We start from the raw sequence: 25,350 nt of genomic DNA, 5'->3' as shown, positions 1-25,350 counted from the left end.
CGTGGCGCTCGGCCTTGACGATTATGATATGAACCTCGGGTGGCCCGTCCCTATCAGCCTTGCCTGTATACGAGAAAATACGAGATTTCACATATTCCGTGTGCTCATGAGAAACTATAGTCACCACCAAGACCTCGTGGCGCAATGGAAGCGCGTCGGTTTCCGGAGCCGAAGGTTGCGGGTTCAAGTCCCGCCGGGGTTATTCGCCAATGTACCAAGTTACTTGCACACAACGACACATAATATGACGATTATGATATGAAGCTCGGGTGGCATGTCCCTATCCAGCCTTGTCAACGCGTGATCTCACGTTCAACACTTTCAAGGCACGCTCCACCGCATCGCATTAGTTATTTGGGAGTGTTGGGTGACACTGAGTGCTAGCCAACTAGGCAGCAGAGGGCGGTAATAATATCGAACCTCACAACACGCCGTGCATTGGCTTAACACCACAGTCACATTGCCTAGCACGCGGGCACATAGGCAACGTCCCCCAAACAACTAGTAAAAATAAAAATAAAAGATAAAATTCCAAGGCGAACCGGCTCGAGATACGTCTGCACAGCCAGATTGCTGTCACCTGATCCTCGGCCGGTTGCACAACCTTCTCGTTCGAGTCGATCACAATAACGTGCGCCACGCCCTCACGAGCAATACTTGCTAGGCTTGCTTGAATTTGCCCCCTGCAAGCCTGGACCTGCACTCATTGAGAAGCCAGCCAGTCTATCGGAAAACAAATACGAGACTTTCACATATTCCGTGTGCTCACGAGAGACTAAAGTCGCCATCAAGACCTCGTGGCGCAATGGAAGCGCGTCGGTTTCCGGAGCCGAAGGTTGCGGGTTCAAGTCCCGCCGGGGTTATTCGATAACGTTCTACGTTACTCGCACATAACGACACATAATAGTAGATCAAATGTAGTATCATTTGTCGTTGTGTTGAATACGTCTCATTATCCAACCAACTAGCTTACGCAACTACATGAATCTTAGCAGATCATCGGATTCGAACTTGCCTCTAAGGATGCGTTAAATGTAGCTTATGTCTAGAGAAAACTACCCTAGGGAGTTTCGCTTTCAGTCCTTTTAATTGTTAGTATAGTTTTTACTTACCATCTCGTGGTTCAAAAATACTATGTCACTCAGCGAGCGTTCTAACTCAGTGGCGACGGAAGCAATCAATCGTGCTGCTGTTATCGGAGGTGGTAGCTTCGGAACAGCACTCGCCTTGGCACTTGCTAGGAAAGGGTGCGATGTGTCCGTCTGGGCTAGGACTGAGGAGCAGTGCAAAACGGTAAGCGCTGCCAATGCCACTCCAATTCCTCTGCGACCTTTATTCACGTCATGGTGCTATATGTTCTGGTGTTATGCGCCAGCCTGCCTCGTGTCGGGTGTGCTCACTGTACGCCCTGTTTTTTCTTGTTTAGGTTAACGAGACCCGGGAAAATGTGAATTATCTACCAGGTGTCCGCCTGCCTGATTCCATTCATTGGACCAATTCTGTTGACGAAGCCGTGGAAGGTAGGACCTGCAGTTTCGTTGTAGTTCCTGCGTTGGAGTGCTGGTTATCTACGGTGTCCTTCAGGCGTCGAGATGGTCCTTCTCGTCATCCCAACACAGTTCCTACGAGACTTTGTAGCATCGAACAGGTAATTCCAGGTCGCCGTCGTAGATCTTGCCCTATGGGTCCGTGGATTCATCTCGCCCTTCGTAGATAACTTTCTTCTCAGAGCCCGTCTCCCTGTTGGCGTTCCAATTGTTCTCTGTGCTAAAGGCATCGAAGTAGACTCGCTAGAAACTCCATATCAAATCGTCGAGGATGAGCTGCCTGGTGAGTGCTTAGAGGAATTGCCTCACTGATGCCAAAGGATCGTCATCGTTCTCGTCGAGCAGTTGACTCCCTCGTTAAGCCGTTGATTTTGATTGAAGGAAGTTCTCCATCAGGTAAATATAGCAAGCACCTGGCAGTTCTTGCTGGTCCGTCGTTCGCCAAGGAGATGGCGCAGAATCAGCCCACTAACGTGACTGTTGCCTCGAAAAATAAAGAGGTTGCGACTAGGGTACGGGGTGGTCTTCAATTCTGTGGAATTCCAAAGGTTGGGGTTCTGTTAGTTCGTGCTATGTGGTAGGTCCAGAATCAGTTGTCCAGCCGAGAGGCCAATTTCCGTGTCTACACTTCTGATGACTTCATCGGTTGTGAAATTTGTGGCGCAGTGAAGAATGTAAGCGACTATCGTAGACTTCTGCCTATGCATTTTCCGCAGTGTAGGTTCTTGCTATCGCCTCTGGTGCTTCTACCGGGTTGGGGTTTGGCAACAACACTAGGGCAGCTCTTATTTGCCGAGGGCTTGCTGAGCTCGACCGTTTAGGTGAGGTCCTGTTCACCGAGTAGTCTTCTCACGGTTTTCGGTTTTAGCGAGGAAAATGGGTTCTAATTCCAAGTGCATGTCGGGGCTGGCCGGCGTGGGGGATCTGTTGCTCACGTGTTCCTCTGAGCTTTCTCGCAACTTCACGGTAAGGGCTATCGTATGGAACTGTCAAGGAATACCTTTGCTGTCAGGTTGGTCATCGACTCGCTAAAGGGGAGACCTTGGAGGAAATCAACGCCTCGATGAAGAGTGTGGCCGAAGGTGTGGCCACCGCAAAGAGTCTGTGGACGATGGCTGCCCAGCTGGATGTTGATATGCCCATCTGTAAGTATTTCAGCGAGGTGTGGTATGACTAGTGTTGTTGGTGTCGTAGGTGGGGAAGTGTACAAGGTGCTCTACGAAGGTAAGGACGTTAGAGAAGCTCTCACACTGTTGCAGAGCCGTCCCCTTCGTGAGGAGTAGAGTGGCACTAGTAGCGACTATATGTCCAGTTTTAATGCTTTCACAGACACTGTTGCAGTATCTCTCAAACCTTACTGAGTACTTGTCTTTCATTAACCGTTTATTGTGTTTTTTGAGTGTAAACTAAATTATACACGTTTGACATAGTAGATCATACGAGCCATAGTTGAAACGCTTATCAACTGTAACCAGGGAAACAGAAAAAGGCAGCGAGATCGCCAGTCTGAGGGTTCTGACGTAGACCGATCTGACTTCTTCTCGGAAACCCAATCATGCAAGTCTGAGATGGTAGATTATACGAGCCATAGTTGACACGCTGATTAACTTTAACCAGGGAAACAGAGAGAGGCAGCGAGAGCACCAGTCTGAGGTTACTGCCGAGACTGTTGCCGTCTAGCCCCACAGGTTGGGGAAGAGCTCATTACATCTGGAGTCTGTCGTGGATCGGGCTATTACGTTACTGCTTATTGTCGTGTAAAGCAGTCTGCGAGGAATGTCACTGAGAGAAACACCTGTGGGTTAAATGCTATGAATAAGACCGATCCAAGACGACTTAGTTGGACGTTGTCGGATGGGTGAAGTCGGCCGGTCTGCTGTTTACGCCTGGGGCTCAGCGTCGTTTGGGAGGCTCGGCACTGGTATGGCCTCGGGAACAGCTCGAAGGCCGAGACGAGTTGTGGGAGGAGCCCATGAGCGAGGTGACAATAGGCATGCTATGACTCGCTGAGACAAAGTCGGGGCTTATTGCAGTTCCCATCGTCGACATCTCCTGTGCGGCACATCAGACATTCCTAGTTATGTCGTCGGGTGCATGTCTGGCTGCCGGTGAGGGCCTCACACGAGATGGTGTGTATGATAACAGTAGTCGATTGAGAGGTACCAACATCACTGGGTGCCTCGGTGATGATAGTATTCCCACTGAGGGTGAGGAAGCAGTAGCAATGCGGCTAGTCCCAAAGCGAATATCTTCTATCCCTCTTGAGTGGAAGGTTAAACAGGTCCGTGGTGGTCACGAGTAGTCATGACTGAAGTCGTTGTAGGTTTCCTGTGGGTCGGACATCACGATGGGCTCGCATACGGTCTTGCTAACGGCTAGTGGCAAGGTGTTCGCTTTCGGCCGCGCCCTGTAGGTGGCGCACTGTGCTCTTATCGACAGTGTCATCAGTCTATGTGGGATCGGTCCTAGTGATGAGGAAATTATCCACACGCCAGCTTTGATCACGAGGTTTATTACGCCTTGGCGAGCGACAGGGAGCAAGGGTGACACGGTTGAGTTGAGGCTTGACTGGCCTGTCACCGTTAGCTCAGGTTCTGTGCGTATAGCCAGCTGTTGCGCTGGGGGTGCGTGTACAGCTGTTATCTCCACCTCAGGAACGGTCTTCACCTTCGGCGCCTTGTCCTCAGGCCGGCTCGGGTCTATTCTTTTTGATGAGCTGAAACAGTGGACGTTATTCTTCTTCAGATACAGGCGGCCACATAACGGGGGTGACTACCAGCTTCGTCCCAAGGCTGTGAGGTTGGACTTTCCGGTTGAAAGTGTGGCTTGTGGGGCCGCCCATATGCTGTGTGTTGGTGTGAATGGAAAGCTCTGGGGCTGGGGAGACAACTCGGCAGGTCAGCTTGGTCAAGGCCATCTAGTAGATGAATACACACCAGTGAGAATACACCATACATCACATGGCTCAGCCTGGGGTGCCTCTGTCGGTGCCTGTGGGGGGAATTCAGCCGCTGTAGACCGCGTTGGTCGACTTTATGTTTGGGGGCGAATGATGACGTATTTGGCGGGCTCTGCTACTACTGATCGGTATGCGATCATCGCTCGCACTTTCGGGATTAGAAAAATAGTCTTTCCCTGGGCCTGGCCACGACAAATAAGAGGAGTTGAAGGTTCAGGTGTTCGGGTCCGTACGGCTGAGTGTAGAAAGGATGCTGTAGTTTTCACTACGACCGACGATGTGGTATATGAATGGAAGTTGGCGCCTGGAGAAGTAGCTAGACGAGGCACTATGGCGAATATGGACATCATTGCTACTGACGATGAATCTCCAAGCGATGACGAGGGAGGTCTCGAGGAACGAATCGGCGACGGTGTGGTACGCCTAGTGCAGTTCCCATTGGCTCGGAACATCATGGTGAGCTGTGGTCCCGAGCACACTGTCGTGGCCGCACATCTCGGCCATCGTGCTCTACTCGACTACGGCAAGTGTTTACTGGAAGGGCGGCGCCCACTTCCTTATGCTGACTCTCTGCTAGCTGGCGTGCCTGTCCATACCGCGCTGCTTAGGCATCGACTCTCTCCTAGTGCCTTCCTAGGGGTCATTCAACCCCAACTGGAAAGAATCAACCATGAGGGTGACGTTTTGCTGAGTGTTGTAGAGGACTACAGGGCGAACTCTCTGGCCAAGGCTGGTGGTAGTGCTCAGAGTGAGAGCACCGCAGAGCGGTCTGAGCGGCCCAGCAGAGTCGAATGCCTTATTGACTCGATACTGGGTGATGAGGGAGATGCACAGGACCACCTTGGTGAGATTCTTAAGGACTGCATGTTAAAGACACTTTTAAAGGACTGTCGATGCTTCGGACAATTTGGCTTCGTTTTTTGCTGTAGGTCGTTTCCCTGATACCCCTAGTGCGTTGCGGCTGTCAACCCTGCCCAAGTCGGTCGTGATTTCCTTCGTGTACTTCCTCTATACTGACAATCTTCCACCCATTACAACAACTGATGATGATGCTAGGGCTCGGGCCACTCATCTCGTTCACATCGCACGGTGAGCTACTACATATCATATTCCGTATACTTTCCTGTCAGGTGTCTCGGTCTCCCACGGCTTCTGGCGCTAGTGAATGCTGATGACGATGACACAGGGCTTTCTTGCATCCCTAGATTGATGCTCGGTATGTTCAACGAGCCCTGGCCAGAGTATCTAGATGTCGATCTGGCCTGTGCTCCTGCTGCTGTCGCTGTGGGTCAATCGTCATCGACGACGACACGTTTAAAGGCCCATATGTTCCTCCTGGCCGCTTACGATCTCTCACCGACCCAATTTGAGACAATCCCAGTCGACTTCGCTCATGCCATATTGTGCTTCGTATACACAGAGCGCCTTCCTTCCGATCTGAGGCTTCCGACTAAGCATTGGATAGCCTTCGCTGAAACGGTGTCGGCCTTGGGACTGTATTCCCTCGCGGCGGTTGCCTCTGACAGAGTGATGAGTAGGCTATCGGAGAAGACTTGGGCAACGCTCGCGATCGAGACAGAAGGCTCCCAGGCCTGTAAAGTGGTTCATGCGGCAGCACTAGGATGTGGTGTGACTGAGGCCACGCTTCATGTTCGACATCGTATGAACGACTTGGGTTGGTTCACTGAGCCCGAGGACTTGAACGAGGTCGAGCCTAGAGTTGAAAAGCTGCTTGGTGCCTTGTCGACGACACATGAGCAAGTCGGGTTCCTACGGAAAAGACGTCCCGGTCTCTACAATGAACTCAAGGATAGTGTGAGTGGCAGAGGTGAATCTTGTGGAGAGTGGTTCCATACCGAGGTCTCAAGTGATGTGAAGAAAGCCGTTCAAGCGGAGTTGGTCGTCATGCAGCATATCTCGTATTACGATAAGCTCAGCAAAGGCGATGACGGTGAGTTCGAAAGGGGCATTCATCATCCTCTTACGCTTGACCATTCAGTAGCCACATCAGCATCATCTGGACCAGAGTTCCATACACCAATTATCCGCTGTGTGTTGGAGCTCTTGGCACTGGTATCCGTCTCTGGGGTCATTGTTACGATGGTGAGTATTCTTGCTACTGCTCGTCTCGCTGTGGAGCAATATGAGAAAATATGCAAATGACCAACTACGTGTGTTGGTGACAATATTCCGAAGTTCTCTTTGGTTTCTCTACACTTCTATCCGAAATCGTGTGTAAGCTTCCATAATTCGTGAGGAATATCTTGAGCTCAGCTGAGAAAAGCAAACATATATTCCAACATTGCTGTAGAGAATACCGTGTTAATCTAGGTTCAATATGCGACCTCAGCGGATGCCCCGATTTGGGCAAGGAAGGCATCCGATTGGCTGTTGAACTACGAGACGTTGGTTGTGTATTCTGGTGGTCCAACTGTGAAGATGGTGGTCAACGTCTGTGTTGCGGCTGTGACTATCATGTTCATGTTCAATCGCCTTTCCACTTGATGCTTCCTGAATTGTGTCAAATTGACACTGTAAATTTGTTGTCATGAAGTGTTCGTGTTCAGCCCGGCCCTGCCTGAATCAGGGAGTGAACAGCACAACTCCTAATTGGGGTCTAGGACTCGAAATAACTGTTTGTATGGTCCGGAGAGGTGAGCACGAGAGGCGATAGGTGGTTACTGACGTGGACAAGCTCGAGGGAGGGTGGCCTTGGGTGCCTTGCCCAGCTTCCCTTTCACAGTCTGGAATAACCCCCGACAGCCGTGCGTACTCTATATATCAACGTTGATATTCTCCAGATTGCAGATATTCTCCACTCCATTGATGTGTAACACAGCAGTACTACTGCAGTAGCGCGATGTGTTGAAAGTGCCATTCGAAGATCTCGAGGAGTCAGCAGTACTTTTGTGCATGCGTGCAACCTCGTACGCGACCGCAAGATTGATTGCTTGTACATGTCGTGGACCTGTCGGAAATGAATGAATCGTCTCAGCGTTGAAGTGATCAAGTATGAATTTGATGATTTTCATAAAATCGATGGTGTTCGTCATAACCTTGGACTGAATTCTCTCATGTTCATTGCAAGTTTTGCACAAAAGGATGGGGTCGTGATGTGCCTATGTTAGAGGCTTTGGGTACTGCTTCTCATAAGAGTGGCTATGGTAGCGATAACTAGCCTGTTAGACCAATACAGGGATACAGTATTATTGCAGCGAATAAGGCGATGAACACGCTGCCGAGCCGAGGAACTAGTCACAAAACACTTTTCTCACCACCGCCATCCATGTGAATCTAGCTGATATCATTCGTGCGCAAGATCCACTGTGTGTAATACACAGTGTGTAATTCGCTCCGTGTAATACTCAACCATGATTACTCTGCCCCTGTGAGGTTGTTGTTGGACCGGCTTGAAAGTGAAGGTAAAGTCAGTAGCCGGTGCTTATCTCTCAGAACTGCAGCCCTTCACATTGATATTCGACTTTCTATGGGATTGTGAGCTTCTGGACAGTCCTAAGGAAGGACCTATAGTGTATACCAAGGTAACCATCCCTTATCAGGGGGGCACTGCACCTTAGCGTGGAGCCCTAGGGTTATGTGCTGCTGCAGTTATACCCTCTGTACCCTGATCAGAGGTCAGCCGGTTGTCTCACGGCTTGACACCACTCTCTGTATCATTAAGGGGATGACACCGTTAGTAGCACAAAAATGGCCTTTGAGTCTTTTGTTATACATGGCCACTGAAAGGATTGATAACGACCTACTAGGAAACATAAGGAGAAGATGAACTACATAGATGAACTACATGTATATGAAGACGCTGGTGTGACAGACTATAGAAAGACCTACAACCGAACGTGGAGGCAATCATCACGTTTCTGAGTCATAACGAATCTCATATGAATTTTGATGATTCGTCGAACTCACGTTCACACGATGTTGGGAAGGGCTTGCGGCCTGAACTCAGACAGATTAACTGTTGTAGCGAGGCTGTGTACTACCGCGGTTTTCTCGTTCATTTTTTATAGGCATTACCACGGCGGCTAGGAGCTAGCTTGGATTCGTGTGTCACCCGTGTCTTCAGCTGTCCTATCCGACTGCTATTTGCTTGCCATATGATATCACCATCAACATCGACGAGCCGTTCCTCAATAGAAGTTAACTCTACAGTGAAGAACATGTCTGTAAAGGAGGAGGGTGGCGGTGGTTATGTTACTACTGTCGCCGCTATGAGCTGGCCCATGGCGATTTGTAAACTCATCGTGCTCTTCATGTTTTACTTACTCGGGCTTGTTACATGTTTTATGCCCAAGTGTACCCTACGGCGTTGGCTACGTAGGGTGCAGCGGCATTTTGTTGTGTGGTTGTATGGCATTCGCCCACCGGCATATTCCTCTGTGAGGTTCGTCAATGTGAAAGCACCTATAAAGGGGACGACCTACGAGTTGGACGGCATTCTTGTTTTACCTGGTGAAGGAGATAAGTTCCCCTTCATCCTCATTCGTACGCCTTACGGTAAGGAAACGTTGGTGAACGATGCAAGGCTGTATGCTGAACGTGGTTATGGAGTGCTCGTGCAAGACAGTCGTGGGCGTTTCGGGTCTTCAGGGGAGTTCTTCCCTCTTGAGAATGAGCGAGAGGACGCTGCTGCGGCTATTGATTGGCTCGTTCATGAATGTGAGTATTACGATGGTGAAGGCATTGGTGTTCATGGCCTCAGCTATAATGGCATGTGTGCCTATAGCTCCCTTTCTAACTCTCTAGGAAGGGAGCATGTGAGATGCATCGTTCCTGGTGTATCTGCGTGTGAGCTGTACCCGGTCATATTCGGTCAAGATGGTCACCAGTGGTCGTTCGAGTTGGTGTGTCGTTGGTTGTGGTTGGTGATAGGCAAGGGTGACACGAAACCTCTACCCGGCATGCAGATGCCTCTAAGAAAACGCATCGAGCGGATTTTGGTTTTATTACAGTAAGCCCTCTGAAGAGTAGAAGTGCGGTACTGGAGGCCCCTGCTCAGATTCTTTTTCATGGATGAGGCGCCCCCATTCAAATTGGCTTATTGGACTTTACCCTTGGAGAATGTCGATAAACTGTTGTTGAACGGCCAACCTCTGGAGGTCTACCAGAAGGCTATTCGGGACACAGACGTCAATGGGGAATTCTGGAGGCACCGCAACGTTCTGTGCGACTTACGTAAGTCACCTCAACTGTCTACGGAGAAGGTCAATGTTCTATGACAGGAACCGACACGCCCTTGGGTGGCATACACTTCGTTGGTGGCTGGTACGATTTCTTTCTCCGCCAGATGCTCAACGACTACGCCAAAGCAAAGAGCTCAGGGAGAGGTATGAGTTGGTCACAGTCTCGAGTATTGTTCGCGGCCTTAGGTGACGTTCGCCTCACTGTAGGCAAGTTCGCCCATTGGCAGCTGTTCAAATACGTGCCCCTATACACTCATGCTGTGGTGAGCTTCTACGACCACTACTTCGAAGCACGAGGAAGGCGGCCTGTGGAGAGGGATGACGCATATCCTGTGACCTTAGAAATCGTAGGTGTTCTATGCGAGGCACGACTGAGCTCCCTTTATCCAGATACAGAGTCGTAAGGACGTCCTTTCATATTTGCACTTGAAGCAGTGGCCGCCTCGCGATACGGTCCCTATGGGGTTGGTCATGACCTCAGATGGTAGGCTCGAGAACGAGGGTGCAGCTGCACGACTAGAAGAGGGCGTGGTGAGGTATGAAGTGGTCATCTGGATGGGTCTTGCATGTGGTGACAGGTACCACTACGACCCACGTGCACCGACCCCGGCTGTGGGAGGGACGTCTTTCAATGCCAAGAATTGTGGGGAAATGCTGCAGGACGATTTTGAAAGGAACAGGCTCATCATAGGAGATCTGATTGTCGGTTTACACGGCTCCACCATTGAAGCATTATAGCGATTTTTTCGAGATTTTCACGAGCAAGCCGTTCGAGAAGGATGTTCTCATAGTCGGTAACATCAAGTGTCGGACGACAGTTGTGTCCAGTTCGGAGAGTGTTGACATAGTGTGCCGTCTCTGTAGAGTCGACAAGGAGGGCCACTCATATAATCTTTGCGACGGCTTGGAGCGCCTTTGGAATGTGAGTCCTCCGCCTTTACTGATCTCCAACTGATGGATGCTTCAGGCTGAGACTCGACACACAATAGACGTGGATGTGGGATCGACATGCGTGTTGATTCGCAAAGGCGAACGCGTAAGACTACAGGTCACCAGCGCAGCTTATCCGAGGTAAGCGTTGGGTTCACATGGACCTCTGGAGATGTGATTGAATTCCTCAGGTGGCTGCGCAACTTTAACACGGCTGATAGAAACATCGCTCAAGTGACCAAGCTCGGTCCAGTTTCAGAACAAGAGATCAGCGTCGGATCAGCATCGGTGTCATTGCTGAGCCTCCCAACGTTAAACAGCGTCTTGGGAGAACGTCGTACGATTGATTAAGCCCCCCATGTATCGGGACATGATGGAGACCGGATTGTCAAGTTCTGCTTCCATTACTACTCAACTAGCTCCGAAGTTATTTTTGATCGCATAGGTGGTGATTTCTAACGATACTGAGCCTCGCGGGGTGTTGTGTTGATTTGAGTACGAATTTCATGAGTAGGTCGAATCGACACACGATGCCAATCGACCAACAACTGTCAACCTTCCGATACCCTCGTGGACAGTGATTTTAAGATTTCAAGCAGTACACACCTGGTCACCCTGTGGATACGCCACGTTAAAGTTATACTTTTCCCAGACCATCTGTATTAAATTGTACGGTTTCGCTCCGTCTGACACGTGGTATTTCGAGTACACGTCTCTGGTGAAAACGACAATACTAGCGCAAGCACAGTTTTCGTACAGCTGGAGGTATGTCATCGGGATACGATTGATCGGAAAGTTTTATTGCCGATATCTTCTCACTATCATGCCAAGCTGGTATTAGTAACACAAATGAGCAAACAAGGTTGAAATATATGCACTGTATGAAATGGTGTGGGCTACATTCAATCTAAAACTGTTAAAAACGTGGCGATCAGCATCCTCCTTTGAAGTCTATTCGACCGTGAGTATCATAGAAGTCTTTACCATCCTTGTTGACGGGGTCCGCCTCTCGATGAAAAGTTAAAGGTCCAGCTTTCTCCTAAATCCAGACATGGCTAAAGCAGGAGTGATGCACCTACTTTTCCTGGCATGTGGAAATCACTATCGTGCTTGTTGTCAGTTAACAATTGCCACTCTGAGAGAATCGCTGCACGGTATGCCTCCGTCTTGGCGAGATCATCCTGGAAGCAACTCGCCACCTACCGACGAGAAGTTTTAAATCTAATGCTCACCTCGAATCCGGGCAGATTCTTGAGCCTCCTCTTCAGCTCAGAAGCCCGCATCCCTCTCGGGTCCAATGGGGTTGTAAGCATCATATCAACGTCAGTGTACTTGTCAAACAGAGCCTCGAACAGAAGTGAACACGCAAAGCAGTCCTGGACTACGCCTCACCTTAGCAAGAACCGCTGAACCACTTGCAAAAGTCAACCTAGGCACGGAGTTTGTGCAGAATTGGCGAACGAATTGTTGCATCATCCTGAAACTCCGAGTAAAACTCACATGTGATGATCTCTTCCCCCATCGACTCGTCCAACCCGAAACCATGTGTGAATTAGAGACTGGAAAAATCCAGGTGAATAAAAACCATGTCACGCAATAGCCATGATGACTTGAGTGAGATTCATCGAACTGGGGTCCTCATCCGAATCAATAGGAGCTATCATCACAACAGCGTTAGGTACAAGGCCCATATCCTGACGACGAGTTCAACCGGCACCATGACCTCCCATAAAGGGTTCACTTTCAGAGTCTTCTCCCGTTCTCCACGAATCACCGGAATCCGTGCTGAGCTCGAAGCACTTCATGGAGTGACTCAATGGTCCACAACCAAAGCCCCAAAGTACGCAAGGCAGCCCTTCTAGTCAACGTCCCCCTCCCCTTCTCGTGTCAAGTCATCAATACAAACATCAGCTCAGTCGTAGGGGTCCCCCACAGTCGCGTCGGCCAAGAACTTCCGATCAAAACGCTGAATTCGCACAACTCGACTACTCCACTGTAATCGCCCCACTCCCTTCCCACTAGGCAGCTTCAAAACAATGCGCGCAGTATTCTGATCGGCTCCTGGTTGGGGCATCCTCTCCACTCGATTTCGCCCTCTAACCCTTCGTTTTGTATCTCCCACGTGCCGCCCATCCCCTCCTCAGCCTCCTCTCCGGCCCCGGTCAAGGCATTACTCATCACCACCACTCACGTTCCCTCGCCACTCTACGCTTTCGCTCCGCCTCCCTATCCCGCACTAGGACCTCCTTATACCTGTTGGCACCAGTATCACTCCTTATCGTGCTGTTGCCGAAGCTCTCGATCCATCTACTGCTGGAGCCTCGTCGACTCCACCCTAATCTAGAGACTTTACATCATCGAGATTTTCCTCCTCCTTCTCCTCCTCCTCCTCATCAGCCCAGGAGGAGCTCGCCTCATTCTACTCCTCCACAGACTTCAATAACAGTCCCATCACCTGCTCTGTAGAACACGCGCTGGTACCTTCCAGTACTTCACCCACTCGTTCTTTCTCCAGCCACTGGTTGAAGTCGTATACTGCGCCCCCAGCCCCCAGATGTAAAGTAGCTCCAGAGGCCCTAGCGGGTACAGTAGCAATCATCTACGTGGTTGGCAGGCATTGGTCACTCTGAGACATGCCCCGAGAAAACCAAAGCACTTTGCGAACCACGAGGCCAGGGCCGAGATAACAGACCACCACCACGGCCCTTGAGGTCCTCCTACTCCACCATGACCCTCCTGTTGGGTTAAAGAGGGACCTAAAACCCAATACAGCCATTCCCCGAGTGTACCATAGTACCTCCAGTCGGTGGACTTACAACCCTTCTAGTAGGTGTATGGTCAGGTCAGGTATAGACCGACAACGACCACGACGATGCTGCTGCTGTTGGAGGAGCTGCCCACCAACACCATTCGGCCTACCATAGAAGCCATACACTACCTTGGCTGTGCCCTAGTCTCCTCCTCGCACTGGTCCCCCAACTGCAAAGTGACGGCCCTTTCGACATTATAGTCGCAGATTTCCAGTAGCTGCTTGGCTCGATCCGCCGATACGTTGGCTTTCTCAGCGACCTATGCCGCAATCGCTTGTCGTGACCATTCAACTTCTCTATACAAACCTGCACCACCTCCTCCTCCTCTAGCACAGCCCATTTACTCGTAACGCAACCACAGCACTTCACAGCAGAAACGAGTATGCCGGAAATGCTACCGTTGATGATGTGAAGGAAAACCGAAACGAATGGATGGCGAAATCGAGCCGCCTTCAGTGATAGGTCCTGCAGCTACTGGCCCAGTCAAAGCAGTAGTAGTAGTGGTACTTCATAAATAACATGCTCGTCACTCAACCATCTGCTGGGCCTTGGCCTTGAGCTCCTCAGCCTCGTGCCGTTGCATGGTGTCCACATCCCCCTCATAGTGTGCCAGCTTCCAGTTGAGGATGGTATCAGCCAAGCCCTTGGTAAGCTTATTAGCACCTAAACGCCACAATGTACTACTGCCTCACATGGTAGTGTAACCCTCACCCGAGCCGAAAACTGATGCCTGGTAGGCCAGGACCAACTTGCTCATCTGTCTGCCAGAGAAGCCTTCGGTCCTACGGGCAACCTCATCGAGATAGGCTGAGTCAATGGCGGGGTCAACCTGGAGTCACAGTAGCGTCACCAGAGGCTGTGTCCGCTGATTACCTCGATAACCTTGCCGGCCTTGGTAGGCTGACGGATGTACTCGTCCATAAAGAGGTCGAGCATTTGGCGACGCTGTTCGAATTCGGGAAGAGGGAACTCAAACTGCTCATCCACACGATCGAGGACAGCTCGGTCCAGGACCTAATAGGAAGGGATGGGACTGGCCCTCTGCTTCGAAAATATTACCTCTCGGACGTTGGTGGCGAGGACCACCATGAATTTGTCGTTTTCAGTACCAGTGTGTGCCAGGAAGGCCGACAGAACATTACGAGCGTCCTCGGACATGTTACCTAGAGGGCCACGTGGGAGGAACTTTTGATGAGAGGATGGTACTACTGGAACTCGACATTCGGCCACGCCTCAGGAAGGCATCGGCCTCGTCGATGAACAGGATGAGGCCCTTCTTGCTGGAGTTAGCCCAGGCGAACAGGCGATTCATCTCATCGACCTGAGATGATAAAATGATGGCAACTGCTGGGACCAAACCTACCGCGTCCTTCCCCAAGGGACCAACATCACCACCCGTCATTATAGCGTAATCAAGACCCGACTGGAGGGCCAGTGTCCGAGCGAAGAGGGTCTTACCAGTACCTGATCAGGGAGATACGTACTACCATAACAACACCAGCTCGGCTGCTACGACTTACCCGGAGGACCATACAGCATAAGGTGGCGGAACGGAGTGCCATTCTTCTTAGCGTTGATGATTGAGTTCGTGGTCCACTGCAGACGCTCGGCCAGCTCATCCTGCAGCACTATCTTCTCCAACATGTTAGTGCTAGCTGGTCGGCCCAGACCTGAGCATGTACATCCTCCACAACCGTAGTATTATATACTACTACCAAGAGCTCTGCTCCACGACTTGCGACTGGTCTCACGGACCAGCGGGGGCTTGCCCAACCTCTTCTCCAAGAGATTGCCAGCAACTCTGGTGCCGGCCTTAGCAGTGTAAATACCCAGGGCCACAGCGGTAAGACCAGTGACCAATGCCGTCATCTTGGTCTTATCATCGAGGAGGGCCCGGAAACCCGAACCTGTCCCATAGGGCACTTCTCCCCTATGCCCGGTCCAATCCATTACCAAGGGAGCCCAGCGTGGCATTGATCGTGTCCAACTTGGTCTTGCGCTCCTCAGCTGCCTTGGCCCGCATCGATCGCAGGTGGACCTAGAGACCTACACTGCCACACTCTTGGACGGTGGTGGTCCTACATCGACATTCTCGCGCTCCTGCTTGATACGTCCATCTGCCTCAGCCTGGGCTCGAGCCACATCGTTGTCGCGTTGTAGTTTCATTTGCTGAACACATGAAAGCCTCCAAGTCCTCTACTGTGCAAAGCGACCAATGGTCACCTCGATTAGCGTTCTGCGTCGGGACTCCTCAACCTCCACGTCGTTCTTCTTACGAATTTCTTCTTGCCTGTTCCAAGGGGAAAATGGCGGAGCGAAGTTGATTGTTATACTACCTCAAAAATTGTTGATGCTGCTGAGCCAGCCAGTCTTCGTTCTGCTTCTGTTGATCGATGAGCTTCTTCTGGTAGAGTTCTGACTCCAGCTGGGCCTTGTACCTGCCGACCATCTCGCCTCCAGAGCCACCATGAACCAACCTACTGTTGAGTCCTCCGCTCCTGGTCTTGTTGCTCAGCAATGGTCTTGCGCTTCTCCTCAGCCTCCACCTACGTATGCCGAACTAGAAAGCCTCTCGCCCATGGTCCTACTACCTGAGCCCTTTGAAGGCCCATTTGGGTTCGTTGTGTCTGAGCCCGTTCAATTTCAGTTTGGAACTCCTTCTGTTTGCTCTGCTCCTGCAGCTTGATGACCTCAAAGGCCTTGGTGGCGTTAGGGGAGGAGTCCAGCTCCTTCAAGGCCTGGGCACCTACCCTTTACCGTTCGTCGCATCATCCCAATCGGCACCCTACCTCTTTCTAAGGCGGTCGGATCGAATTTCCCAGAGATGGCGTCAGTGGTGGGATCGCCACTGCTCGGAGACCCGCTAGAGGCAGCAGCAGCCACTGCAGCCGAGGGCTTCTTATTCCCGGACGATGATGGGAAGAACATTAGCTACTACTGAACTACCATCACCATTGTAGACCAATGCCTCTCCGATGCAGCTACAACTACTAGCTTTGATTAGCCTGTGAGTGCTCATAGGCTTACTAACATTGCAAACAGCAGAAGCAACTTCCTTGCGTTGAGGTCACAGGTCCTGTCACTAAAGAGCGCCAGCATCCTACACCCGCCGCCTGCCCTAACTGCCGAGATATTCCCCAACAAGTTCGCTGGACATTGATGCAGTTGGCACCTCTATGGTCAGAACGTTAATCGCGCGCGCCATGCTGATCGATATTTTTGACTGCCCGTTGCATTACTCCTAGTAAGGACCTTGCGAGGTAGGACCGTCCAAGAGCCCTATGGGAGATCCTTTGCAAGCTTTCACTCCTATGGGGAGTCTCTGATCGCAGTATGGGTCTTTGGCTTCGAAATTTTCCGTCTAGACATCTCTGTTCCGTGTTGCCCCCCAGTGGAGGGCCTTCCTAATCATGCGCTGATGGTCTCGACTCTCGTATGGAGGCCGATGGCCCAACGTTAGGCATCAGTCAAAGGGGCTGTGGGGCTTGGGCATGGAATGCTTGATCTGGGCAGTGCAGTTTTTGGTTTTCCAAGGCTACTATGAGCAGCAGTAGCAGTAGTAACAGTTCCAAGGACGTCTTCCCCCTACCTCATCATCAGTGCCGCCCTGGCGCCCCCTCTTCGACAACGGGGCTCGCTGGGATGGTAAGTCCTCAGAGGGAGGGTAGCAGTGGGTCATAGGCGCACGCAGGCAACCATGAAGAACACCTTTCTCGAATTCGGTGGTCCAGCTCCCGAAGTGAGCTTGCGGCAGAGGTCTAAGACCCTGCCAGTAGTACCCAATATGGAGGAGCTATTGCGGGGGTCCCTTCCGAAAGGGGTGAGCAAAGGTGACCATTAGGGGGTCGTTAACACAGTTAAAGTCAGGCCTTGGATACAGTGCCGCATACAAGCTTCGATGAGGAAGAGGAGGATGATAGTGATGCCGAGGAGGACTACGATGTAGCCGAGGTGTGGTATAGAGAGTTATCTTGGCCTTACTATAGGTCATCAGCCCACCAGACCGGAGGAGCTTGTCTATAGAAGACCATTCAGCAAAGTAATCAGCCAGCAAGCACCTTCTACCCTCTGTTGGGCAGGTCAGGCCAAGGGTCAGCTCTTGGTCCCCACCTCGGCAAGGCCCCTCCCGTACCCTCGGCAACGATAGATCAACTCATTGCTATGCAGCTACTGGCCACTCTCCAGACACAACAGCTTCATCAGGGCTTCACAGGGGTTCAATTCGGCTTGGGCAGCAGATCTCGACGAGGAAGAGGACAGGTGCCTTTCTAGAGTCAACACTACCTCATTTTACCTAGGAATTCCTCAGGACTACTGTGTCGACTCCGACGATGATCTCTCCGTCTCGGGCTCATTATCATCATCAGAAGGTGGCCCTAGAGGCCGGGACTATACCCTGTTGGACCTCGACAAACAGGTCTCCTGCCATTACTATCCGCACCCCCGCACTTTCTCTTTAGATCGAGGTGTCCCCACACATCCCTCGGGGCCATGGTCCTCCCTCTTCCCGGGCTAACTCTGCCCCTACCAGGAACAACAGTAGGCATCTCCTAATCTAGTAGTATTGTATGATGGAATCAGGTGGTAGCAGCCAAAACAGTGATTCTGGCAAGACCACAGTAATGCTACGGAACATCCCCAATAAGTGACCCCCTGGGGCTTGAGGGCATCCCGAGGTCAACACTGTGTTAGATACACTCAGAAGATACTTCTAAATTCCATCGATGGACGAGGCTTCGAAGGCACATATGACTTTTTTTATTTACCCATTGATTTTCGCAACAGATGCAATCTCGGGTAGTTCACCCATCTGCAGACCTCTTCCCCTGCACGGTCGTACTAGGTATGCTTTTATCAACTTCACCACACATGAGTCGGCAGTTGCCTTCACTAACTCCTTCAATGGTTACTCTCTGCCTGCATTCAAGTCCACCAAAGTCTGCGAGGTCGGTCTTCATCATCATGAAGCCTTCGTCACGGATTGAGTTTGGGCAGGTGTGCTGGGCTCGGGTCCAAGGCCTGGAAGCTAACGTGGACCACTACCGTAATTCGCCAGTCAACGAGATGCCCCATAATGAGTATAAGCCGATGCTTTTCGCTCGGGGTCAGTACATACCCTTTCCGATGCCGCCTCTACCGTATGCTGCCTCAGGCCACCCAGTGGAGTTCCCTCGTCCCTTGTCAGCGACCGACAATAGCAATCAAAAGCTTGTGGTCCATCAGACTCCACAACATACAGGAGGGTGAGCGCCTCATTGGTCGTGCTCGAGTAATGGCTATTGCCCCAGGGGTATTTTGCAGCCGCCCGCATCGAAGGTTTATTCACAGCAAGGTAGGTAAGTGAACATCGTAGTTGTGTGATGGACGGTTGGGAGATACGCTTGGGAGCCCGAGGACTGGAGGAGCGGCTATGATACGACGCAACAAGATCTTCATCGGCGGGCTGTCGGTCGGTAGCACCAGTGAGGCTATACGGCAGCATTTCCAGCAGTGGGGACGAGTGACGGAGGCGGCAGTGATTACTGATAAAAAAACGGGTAAATCTACATTCACTGTTGGGCTGTTTGCATTGAAGGCCTCAGGTCAATCCCGTGGCTTTGGTTTTTGCACATACGCCCACGACGTGCCTGATGAGGTCCTGACGGCTGAGCATTGGGTTGATGGTCGCAACATTGGGGTTCGGGTCTATGCTAGCGGCCCGCCCTCGGCAGCCCCTACATTGCGTAAGATTGGCCCTCGGGGTCTCGGTCATTTCGGTGCTTCCAGATATGTTTACTTCTCCACGACTACACAATGAGTTTGGTTTCTCCCAAGGGGAGGCACCAACAGCTACAAGCTATATGTCATCAGTGAGAGAAGACATCACTGTAATTCACAATGGATGTTTGTTAGGGCGGCGTCACCACACGTGAGTATCTAAGCTCACTCGTCCGCAGTCAGTCGGGACCATCATCAGCCTCCCGATAAGCAGCGCCTTTGAAGTTGTTACCACTTAGAACCCTGCCCACTACTACTACATGTGCCGATATTTCTATCAACTATTATTACCCCGAGTTCGTGTCTGCGAGCATAAAAATTCCTCGCAGACTATTATAGTGCTTTCTCATTTTGCGCAATCATGTTATTTCCTCTAGTACTGGCCGATTCGGCTATAACGTATTCTCCCACCACATATAGCCTAATGATGGTTTCCATATATGCAAACACAACAGGAGGAGTCGGGTTGGGCACAGTGAGTGATAAATGGCTATGATATGACAGCTTTAACTTGACCAGCGGGTCCAAGGTTCCTAAGATAAGAAGAGAAACGAAATCCTATCTCGATTTTCCATAGTCTTTTCAAACCGCTGAACACACCTGGACTGTCCCGAGAGCCTTTCTTGAGAGGCTCTGAGCTTTGGGGCTAGCTGCTTGGCACATTCAGGACTGAGCATTTCCACAACTGTTAGGGCGTGTGGGAGTAGTCGAGGGTTGATCGGATCTGAATCAATTACTATGAATGTGACAGCGGAGCGAAGCATGCTACCTCCATCATCGGGGAAGAGCCGTGCCTTCGTGTTCCCATAGGGTTGCAGGCCGTTCATGGCTGCGAAGCTTCGGGGGTAGTCGGCACGGAGTCGACTCGTGTTCAGAGGATGGACCATGGGTTGGTCCTTAGTACACGAGTCCCATGGCGCGCGGAGGCCCTAAGTCATCATATTTCACATAGACAAGTGTAGACTGCTGACCTTTTGCCCAGCTTCCGTGAACACCAGTGGCGTCTCGCTATTGAGACCGAGGTATGCCTTGTCGTATCGAGGGAAGCTGTGTTCATAACAGGTGCCGTCACCGACCAGACCTTGCCTGAGAAGGCTCAGATAGAGAATGTTTTATTCGACTGAGATCTGATGTTTACAATTTTGATGATGGTGATTCGAGGGCACGGCTTGCAGGAGTCCCAGTGGCTTGAGAGAAAGTAGTCTGGCTTCCCTAATAACGATGACAGAGCCTCGTGACCATCACTACTTCTACTAGCATTACTGAGTCGCCGCCCACTCTGTTCCTCGCAATGTCACGGATAGAGGCTTCGCTGAAGAAGTGATATCTGATGCCATTGGGTTTAATACTCGGCAATCCGATTGAGTGATAAAGTCACTATACTTGTCCAGTTTGATAAGTGTCTCTGATTCTTTCACACTCTCCCTTCGTCGTTTCCTCGAACGATGTTTTTCTCTCTTCCTTGTGGGCATAATGTGCGACTCTGTGGAAAGACGGTACTCGCTTGATTGACCAGCACAACCCCATCGTGTTATAGTGATGATAACAACGCACAAGCGCATGAACGGATTCCTCATGATGATAGACGCTTTTCTGAGGGGACAAGGGACGCCTCTAAGCGACTAGCAGCCTGGCTCAAATCCTTCTCCGGCGACTTTTTCAATGTCTGGATTCGCCTTAGGGCGCCTGAGCGCGTGACAGATTCTCTCATCGCCTCAAGGGTCATCCTCACCTCTCTCCTGCACGATTGCCATAGCTATCTTCTCGTCGATCTTGCCCGAATCTGCCGTTACCAAGTCCTGTAGGGCCTCAACAGCGTCCCAGTCAGAGTCTAAGGAACTAGAGTGCAATCTCGGGCAACAGTGCCGGGCTCACCAATGCTGTCGGCAGTCCCTCGAATATGACGAATTATCAAAGGCACACCTCCACGCTCAACAAACTCGTAACGATACCTAAAGCGAACATACTCGATGAAAATGTTCCCACTAGCGTTTCCTACCGAGGTGAGAGACGATAGATATTGGAGGCTAGGCTGAAGGCTGTTGAACGGACTCCCTCCACTGGGCTGTCCATGAAAGGGAATAGTAGAGGGAAGAGGCCGTGCTGGAGGAACATCTTCTGGAAGGGAACCTCTCGATGTTACTCTTACTTGGTACATCTCCTGGCAATTTGGCGGACAGTCGATTGCCAAGTAGCTCAATGCAACCAAACCGCAGTCAACACGGTCCTTCGTGGATTCGGGTGACCTGAAGCGTTACCATCACCCTCATTACAACACCCTGACCTCACCTAACGAAGTCGACCAACGAAGCAATCCCTCCAGCTAGTCGAACCCTATCCTTGGCCTCTCGTGCTACGTCCTCTCCCTCAGAGTAGGCCGCAATGGCCAGTCTGGTCCCTGATAGAGCGGTATGGCTGGGTCCTGGACTATGCCCTTTGCTTGCTACCAGCTATCACACCAATGCTGCGAGGATTGTCCGCCCAAGCGTGATGAGCATCAGAGTTCTCAGGCATACTGTACGGCTCGAGGGAGCTGAGCAGCTCGACCAGCCTTTCGTAGTCGTGGTTATGACTAGCTACTACAAACCTAATGCACTGACGAGTTGGCGGCGCGATATTCCATGTGTCGACATTACGTGTGGTAGTCAGTGGACCCCAGACCGTACTCCTCGAGAAGGCTCTTGGCTCTATACCGTGTGTATTCACGATCGAAGCAACAATTGTTGCCCATTCATGTATAGGGGCGTGAAAACTACTACTAGTGCAGAACAATCAGCAGGAGCCCAACTAATGGACTCATTAATAGGTCTAGAAGTAGGTGAGAAGATGACAGGCAGATATTAGGGAGTAACAACAGCATTATGGACATCCCAGCATCCCGTCGAGAGCGAGGATGGTACTGCCAACAATGACATACTTGCGGCACCTTGTCGTTTCCAACGATGTTCTTAACAGAATTTCTGTGAGGTTAATGGCTCGTTCCTGGCCAAGTTATATAGCATCAGTACGAAAGACTAATATAAAAACCTACTCCGCATGTTGGAGCTCAGTTGTATTGGGTAAATATATCATCATGTGCAATTCATTCAGTCTGGATTATCATGAGCGCGATTCCATCGCAATATTCACCATAGCTAAAATCGATCAGAATGGCGCGCGCTATTGACATGAGGGGGTCGCTGTATTCCTATCGATCGTTCTCTTCTTCTAGAGTGCTTCCACGTCTATCCATCATGGATTCCAATCAACCCAAGCTTGCTAAGGTCGAGAAGGTTATCGGACGTACCGGCTCTCGTGGTGGCGTCACTCAGGTAGTGCTCGTTATGACTCGTGGCTCGTTAGTAGTCACGTTGGAGAAGGGTTAGTACTGAGAGACTATTGTGAATGATGAATAATATTTCGCCCCTATCTGAGCTCCGACAATGCAGAGAGCATACCATTTATTAGTCTTATTTACTGACCAAATAGTCCTGATCCTCTTATCTGTCCTCCTACTCTGCCTATGTGATGGTAGTCATTGCTGTTTGTTGTAGGTGCGCGTTCAGTTCATGGTCGAGACTGCCCCCGAGCTCGCTGGCCGTTCCCTTGTCCGTAACGTCAAGGGCCCCGTCCGTCAGGGTGATATCCTTTCTTTGCTCGAAACAGAGCGTGAGGCCCGCAGACTTCGATAAGTTTCGGTCACAACCATTGAGAATAGGCTGCTACTACTGCCTCCACTGGATGGGTACGGAAGATTGATCACTCTCGGTTGAACGAGAAGTCTCTCTTGTTGTGTTGTTCCTATCTAATGAGGGGGAAGTAGATTCACTTCACCTTTGGTCTCGGTTTTTTCAGTAGTGATACTCAATAAACTCAAAATCATAGTCGACAGCTATCAGTATAGTTGCAATGGAAAAACGTGGGTGGTAAGCATGGAAACATCTTTCTCGATAGGGAAGAGGTGGTAAGATGATCTCGTTGGAAGATATAGGCCTCCCCAGCATGGCCGAGTCAATACCACACTTCCTAGAACTCCACGCTCCTCATCTGCTTATCCCTGTCCATCAGCTTTGAACGGGCTTGTCGCTTTATAGGATCTTCGACAAGTGGCATCACGTCTACGATAAGAGCACATACATACTTCCAAACATGAAAACTCGACGTCGATTTCCGCTGGATGACCTAAAACGATTTAGTATGGATAAGAATGCTGTCCCCGAGAATCCTCTACCCATTCTGGCGGTGCATTGGTTATAAGCATGAACCATAAGGATGAGTGGAGGACTGAGACCAAATCTACCTGAGAATTCTAGCTGCTATATCTATTGTGGATAGCACGCTGAATAATAGCTTAACGATGGTCTCGTCCCTTTAGTACATGGTTTGGTCTTGGTACTGACTATTTTCAGTTGGATGCTCTATTCCCTTCTTATTGGCTCATTGGTCGCGGTCTGGCCTTACATGCGCTAGGGCCGCCACGCAAATTACCAAGAAATCATAGCGATAGAGAATTTCTCTAAGAGAAACCCATCGCCAGCTTCAAGGTTCCATAAGAAGGTCCGGCGTGCTGAGTCCTCGCGTCGGGGAGATGAAAAACTCAAGTGCCTCTGCGAGAGATCTGTGCTGTACAGGCCACAGCATGCCCCGGAGAACCACGTCTCTATTCCCATATTTCCAGTTTCTGGTTGCCACTGTTCTATCCTCGTCCGTGATCGTGGCGGTCCTCCCCTACTGTGGGGCACAGGAGACCGTGGTGGAGTGTCCCTGAGCTTCAGGGATTGATAACAAACAAAACCAGCTCAGGGAAAGGTTAACTTATAAAATCTATCGAATAAATTGGGTGAATGAATAGCTAGAGTAGACGCTAGTGATAGTCGGTGATGACAATATTGGATCCACCCAGTGTAAACAGATACTCAACATTACTCGATATATTCCCACGTATCATCGGTCGTCATGCCTCTGTTGTTGAGTATTTTATGAATTGGAAATACGCCTAGTCCCGAGGATTCTCCCAGGTTCACCTCGATAGGAGGACTAAGGATGTTTCCCAAGGATGTAACACATTTATGGTATACACTTCCTCCTCCCAATGACCCGTACTTCTTTCATCGGAAATTGCATCGCGCGCGCCATTGTAATCGATCATCAGCGCAGTTTGATTCCATGGAAACTGTCAGTGGTGAGTAGCGGCGTCACAGGTAGCGGACCTCGATCGACTCGGGGACATCGGTGATCTCAGACAGAGCTCGGAAGGACTGATGTGGGCTCCACCTCGGCCGCTCGGAAGGAAGGCCCCTGTCGATTTCTAAGGTATCATGAACCTTCCATGCTTTAGTCACTCGCTGTTCTCCGTGCCGTCCCTCCTCAGTGCAGTGTTGTGAATTGAATCGATCCCCAGCTCTCGCGCAGTAGGTAAATTTACAATGGCCAGTGATAAGCCTCATGGCCCGAGCCGGGGCTTCGTCTGCCTGCCACGCAGCTTGCCCAAACGACTCTACCGCCTTATACCGTCTATCTCCATATTGAAGGCTCCCGAAGGAGTACCAAGGACGGGCCGACCCTGCAAGAGATGCTTGGGTTCCTCGTGGGAAGCAGCGAAGTTACGGTTGAGGCACCTCCGGACTAGAGGGCCAGTGAAGACGTCAACAGGGGTTGGCACTGAGCCTCCTCCGTGTAGGGATGCGGTAGTCATGGCCAATGCGCCGACGGAGGACGGAAGCCCTACGCTTACCTCTTCAAGCTCGGTGTGGCGCAGTGAAGACGATTGCACTAAGAGTTCCTCGCGTGTATCAAGGAGGCCTCCGAGATATCATCGTGGAAGGGTAAGGGGACTAAGTCCTGCCAATGTCTCGGTATGCAACTCACCGGACTTCGATCGCCCATCTTTTTCAGCATTCGAGCGGCTCCCAGGATGCTACCAGGCCCAGAAGCTGCGCGCCGAACGGTGAAGCTGTTGAGAGCAGTCACTTGCTGCGAGAGTGTCGAGTGGATCGGACCGTCCAGACAGATGAGGTGCATGACGAGGTGGAGCAGTCGTATGTAGTTCTAGTAGACGCCTATTGCTCCTACAGAGCCAGTGGTGAGGATGCTACTACGGGTTCCAAGAAACATCCCCGGTGTGCCATTCAGTTTCCGACAGGATGAACCGGCTAGGGTCCAAATGG

The 25,350-nt window shown here is 50.9% G+C and overlaps 10 protein-coding genes and 2 non-coding genes across 12 annotated transcripts; 7 read left to right on the top strand and 5 right to left on the bottom strand.

Moving 5' to 3' along the window:
• The first annotated feature begins 130 nt into the window (after window positions 1-130).
• Window positions 131-202, top strand: Pmar_PMAR018023. The gene has a single exon. It is a non-coding gene; the product is annotated as a tRNA-Arg (tRNA).
• Window positions 203-791: 589 nt separating this feature from the next.
• Pmar_PMAR018022 lies at window positions 792-863 on the top strand. The gene has a single exon. It is a non-coding gene; the product is annotated as a tRNA-Arg (tRNA).
• A 243-nt stretch (window positions 864-1,106) lies between these two features.
• On the top strand, window positions 1,107-2,887 carry Pmar_PMAR018021 (glycerol-3-phosphate dehydrogenase, putative). Its single transcript, XM_002780928.1, has 10 exons — window positions 1,107-1,293; window positions 1,427-1,520; window positions 1,585-1,648; window positions 1,730-1,830; window positions 1,944-2,059; window positions 2,129-2,221; window positions 2,269-2,368; window positions 2,416-2,513; window positions 2,560-2,692; window positions 2,742-2,887. The coding sequence occupies exons 1-10, from the start codon at window positions 1,135-1,137 to the stop codon at window positions 2,828-2,830; spliced, it is 1,047 nt and encodes a 348-aa protein (XP_002780974.1). The 5' UTR covers window positions 1,107-1,134; the 3' UTR covers window positions 2,831-2,887.
• A 514-nt stretch (window positions 2,888-3,401) lies between these two features.
• Window positions 3,402-6,669, top strand: Pmar_PMAR018020 (regulator of chromosome condensation, putative; the record flags this gene model as incomplete). Its single annotated transcript, XM_002780927.1, has 7 exons — window positions 3,402-3,528; window positions 3,581-3,828; window positions 3,871-3,956; window positions 4,293-4,444; window positions 4,724-5,350; window positions 5,436-5,595; window positions 5,637-6,669. The coding sequence occupies 7 exons, from the start codon at window positions 3,402-3,404 to the stop codon at window positions 6,667-6,669; spliced, it is 2,433 nt and encodes an 810-aa protein (XP_002780973.1).
• A 2,015-nt stretch (window positions 6,670-8,684) lies between these two features.
• Pmar_PMAR018019 (conserved hypothetical protein) lies at window positions 8,685-10,988 on the top strand (the record flags this gene model as incomplete). The annotated part of the gene is made up of 10 exons (XM_002780926.1): window positions 8,685-9,345; window positions 9,397-9,475; window positions 9,524-9,699; window positions 9,747-9,851; window positions 9,894-10,054; window positions 10,098-10,243; window positions 10,286-10,409; window positions 10,459-10,629; window positions 10,675-10,778; window positions 10,829-10,988. 10 exons carry the CDS (start codon window positions 8,685-8,687, stop codon window positions 10,986-10,988), a joined length of 1,887 nt encoding a protein of 628 aa, XP_002780972.1.
• Window positions 10,989-11,568: 580 nt separating this feature from the next.
• Pmar_PMAR018018 (hypothetical protein) lies at window positions 11,569-12,328 on the bottom strand (the record flags this gene model as incomplete). Its single annotated transcript, XM_002780925.1, has 5 exons — window positions 11,569-11,676; window positions 11,717-11,836; window positions 11,870-11,983; window positions 12,030-12,114; window positions 12,231-12,328. The coding sequence occupies 5 exons, from the start codon at window positions 12,326-12,328 to the stop codon at window positions 11,569-11,571; spliced, it is 525 nt and encodes a 174-aa protein (XP_002780971.1).
• A 1,505-nt stretch (window positions 12,329-13,833) lies between these two features.
• On the bottom strand, window positions 13,834-16,375 carry Pmar_PMAR018017 (26S proteosome regulatory subunit, putative; the record flags this gene model as incomplete). Its single annotated transcript, XM_002780924.1, has 15 exons — window positions 13,834-14,110; window positions 14,159-14,276; window positions 14,321-14,461; window positions 14,507-14,610; window positions 14,657-14,768; window positions 14,811-14,911; window positions 14,968-15,117; window positions 15,163-15,354; window positions 15,401-15,485; window positions 15,530-15,616; window positions 15,671-15,737; window positions 15,784-15,885; window positions 15,929-15,993; window positions 16,039-16,193; window positions 16,237-16,375. The coding sequence occupies 15 exons, from the start codon at window positions 16,373-16,375 to the stop codon at window positions 13,974-13,976; spliced, it is 1,755 nt and encodes a 584-aa protein (XP_002780970.1). The 3' UTR covers window positions 13,834-13,973.
• A 612-nt stretch (window positions 16,376-16,987) lies between these two features.
• Pmar_PMAR018016 (heterogeneous nuclear ribonucleoprotein, putative) lies at window positions 16,988-19,414 on the top strand (the record flags this gene model as incomplete). Its single annotated transcript, XM_002780923.1, has 16 exons — window positions 16,988-17,092; window positions 17,139-17,267; window positions 17,315-17,389; window positions 17,434-17,486; window positions 17,527-17,707; window positions 17,757-17,864; window positions 17,908-17,986; window positions 18,029-18,092; window positions 18,140-18,244; window positions 18,291-18,393; window positions 18,443-18,690; window positions 18,736-18,779; window positions 18,823-18,984; window positions 19,030-19,170; window positions 19,214-19,296; window positions 19,340-19,414. 16 exons carry the CDS (start codon window positions 16,988-16,990, stop codon window positions 19,412-19,414), a joined length of 1,755 nt encoding a protein of 584 aa, XP_002780969.1.
• Window positions 19,415-19,694: 280 nt separating this feature from the next.
• Window positions 19,695-20,541, bottom strand: Pmar_PMAR018015 (hypothetical protein; the record flags this gene model as incomplete). The annotated part of the gene is made up of 5 exons (XM_002780922.1): window positions 19,695-19,737; window positions 19,805-19,928; window positions 19,974-20,133; window positions 20,176-20,290; window positions 20,483-20,541. 5 exons carry the CDS (start codon window positions 20,539-20,541, stop codon window positions 19,695-19,697), a joined length of 501 nt encoding a protein of 166 aa, XP_002780968.1.
• Window positions 20,542-20,777: 236 nt separating this feature from the next.
• Window positions 20,778-21,935, bottom strand: Pmar_PMAR018014 (ARM repeats containing protein, putative; the record flags this gene model as incomplete). Its single annotated transcript, XM_002780921.1, has 8 exons — window positions 20,778-20,890; window positions 20,937-21,035; window positions 21,080-21,156; window positions 21,204-21,307; window positions 21,354-21,450; window positions 21,494-21,602; window positions 21,652-21,791; window positions 21,841-21,935. 8 exons carry the CDS (start codon window positions 21,933-21,935, stop codon window positions 20,778-20,780), a joined length of 834 nt encoding a protein of 277 aa, XP_002780967.1.
• Window positions 21,936-22,408: 473 nt separating this feature from the next.
• Window positions 22,409-22,963, top strand: Pmar_PMAR018013 (40S ribosomal protein S28, putative). Its single transcript, XM_002780920.1, has 2 exons — window positions 22,409-22,515; window positions 22,738-22,963. The coding sequence occupies exons 1-2, from the start codon at window positions 22,438-22,440 to the stop codon at window positions 22,873-22,875; spliced, it is 216 nt and encodes a 71-aa protein (XP_002780966.1). The 5' UTR covers window positions 22,409-22,437; the 3' UTR covers window positions 22,876-22,963.
• A 1,717-nt stretch (window positions 22,964-24,680) lies between these two features.
• Pmar_PMAR018012 (hypothetical protein) lies at window positions 24,681-24,878 on the bottom strand (the record flags this gene model as incomplete). The annotated part of the gene is made up of 1 exon (XM_002780919.1): window positions 24,681-24,878. The coding sequence occupies one exon, from the start codon at window positions 24,876-24,878 to the stop codon at window positions 24,681-24,683; it is 198 nt and encodes a 65-aa protein (XP_002780965.1).
• Between the last annotated feature and the right edge of the window lie 472 nt (window positions 24,879-25,350).

This window comes from Perkinsus marinus (genome assembly GCF_000006405.1).
Source record: "Perkinsus marinus ATCC 50983 genomic scaffold scf_1104296943930, whole genome shotgun sequence".
In the NCBI taxonomy this organism is placed as follows: Eukaryota; Perkinsozoa; order Perkinsida; family Perkinsidae; genus Perkinsus; species Perkinsus marinus.
This window is presented reverse-complemented; position numbering and strand designations above follow the sequence as displayed.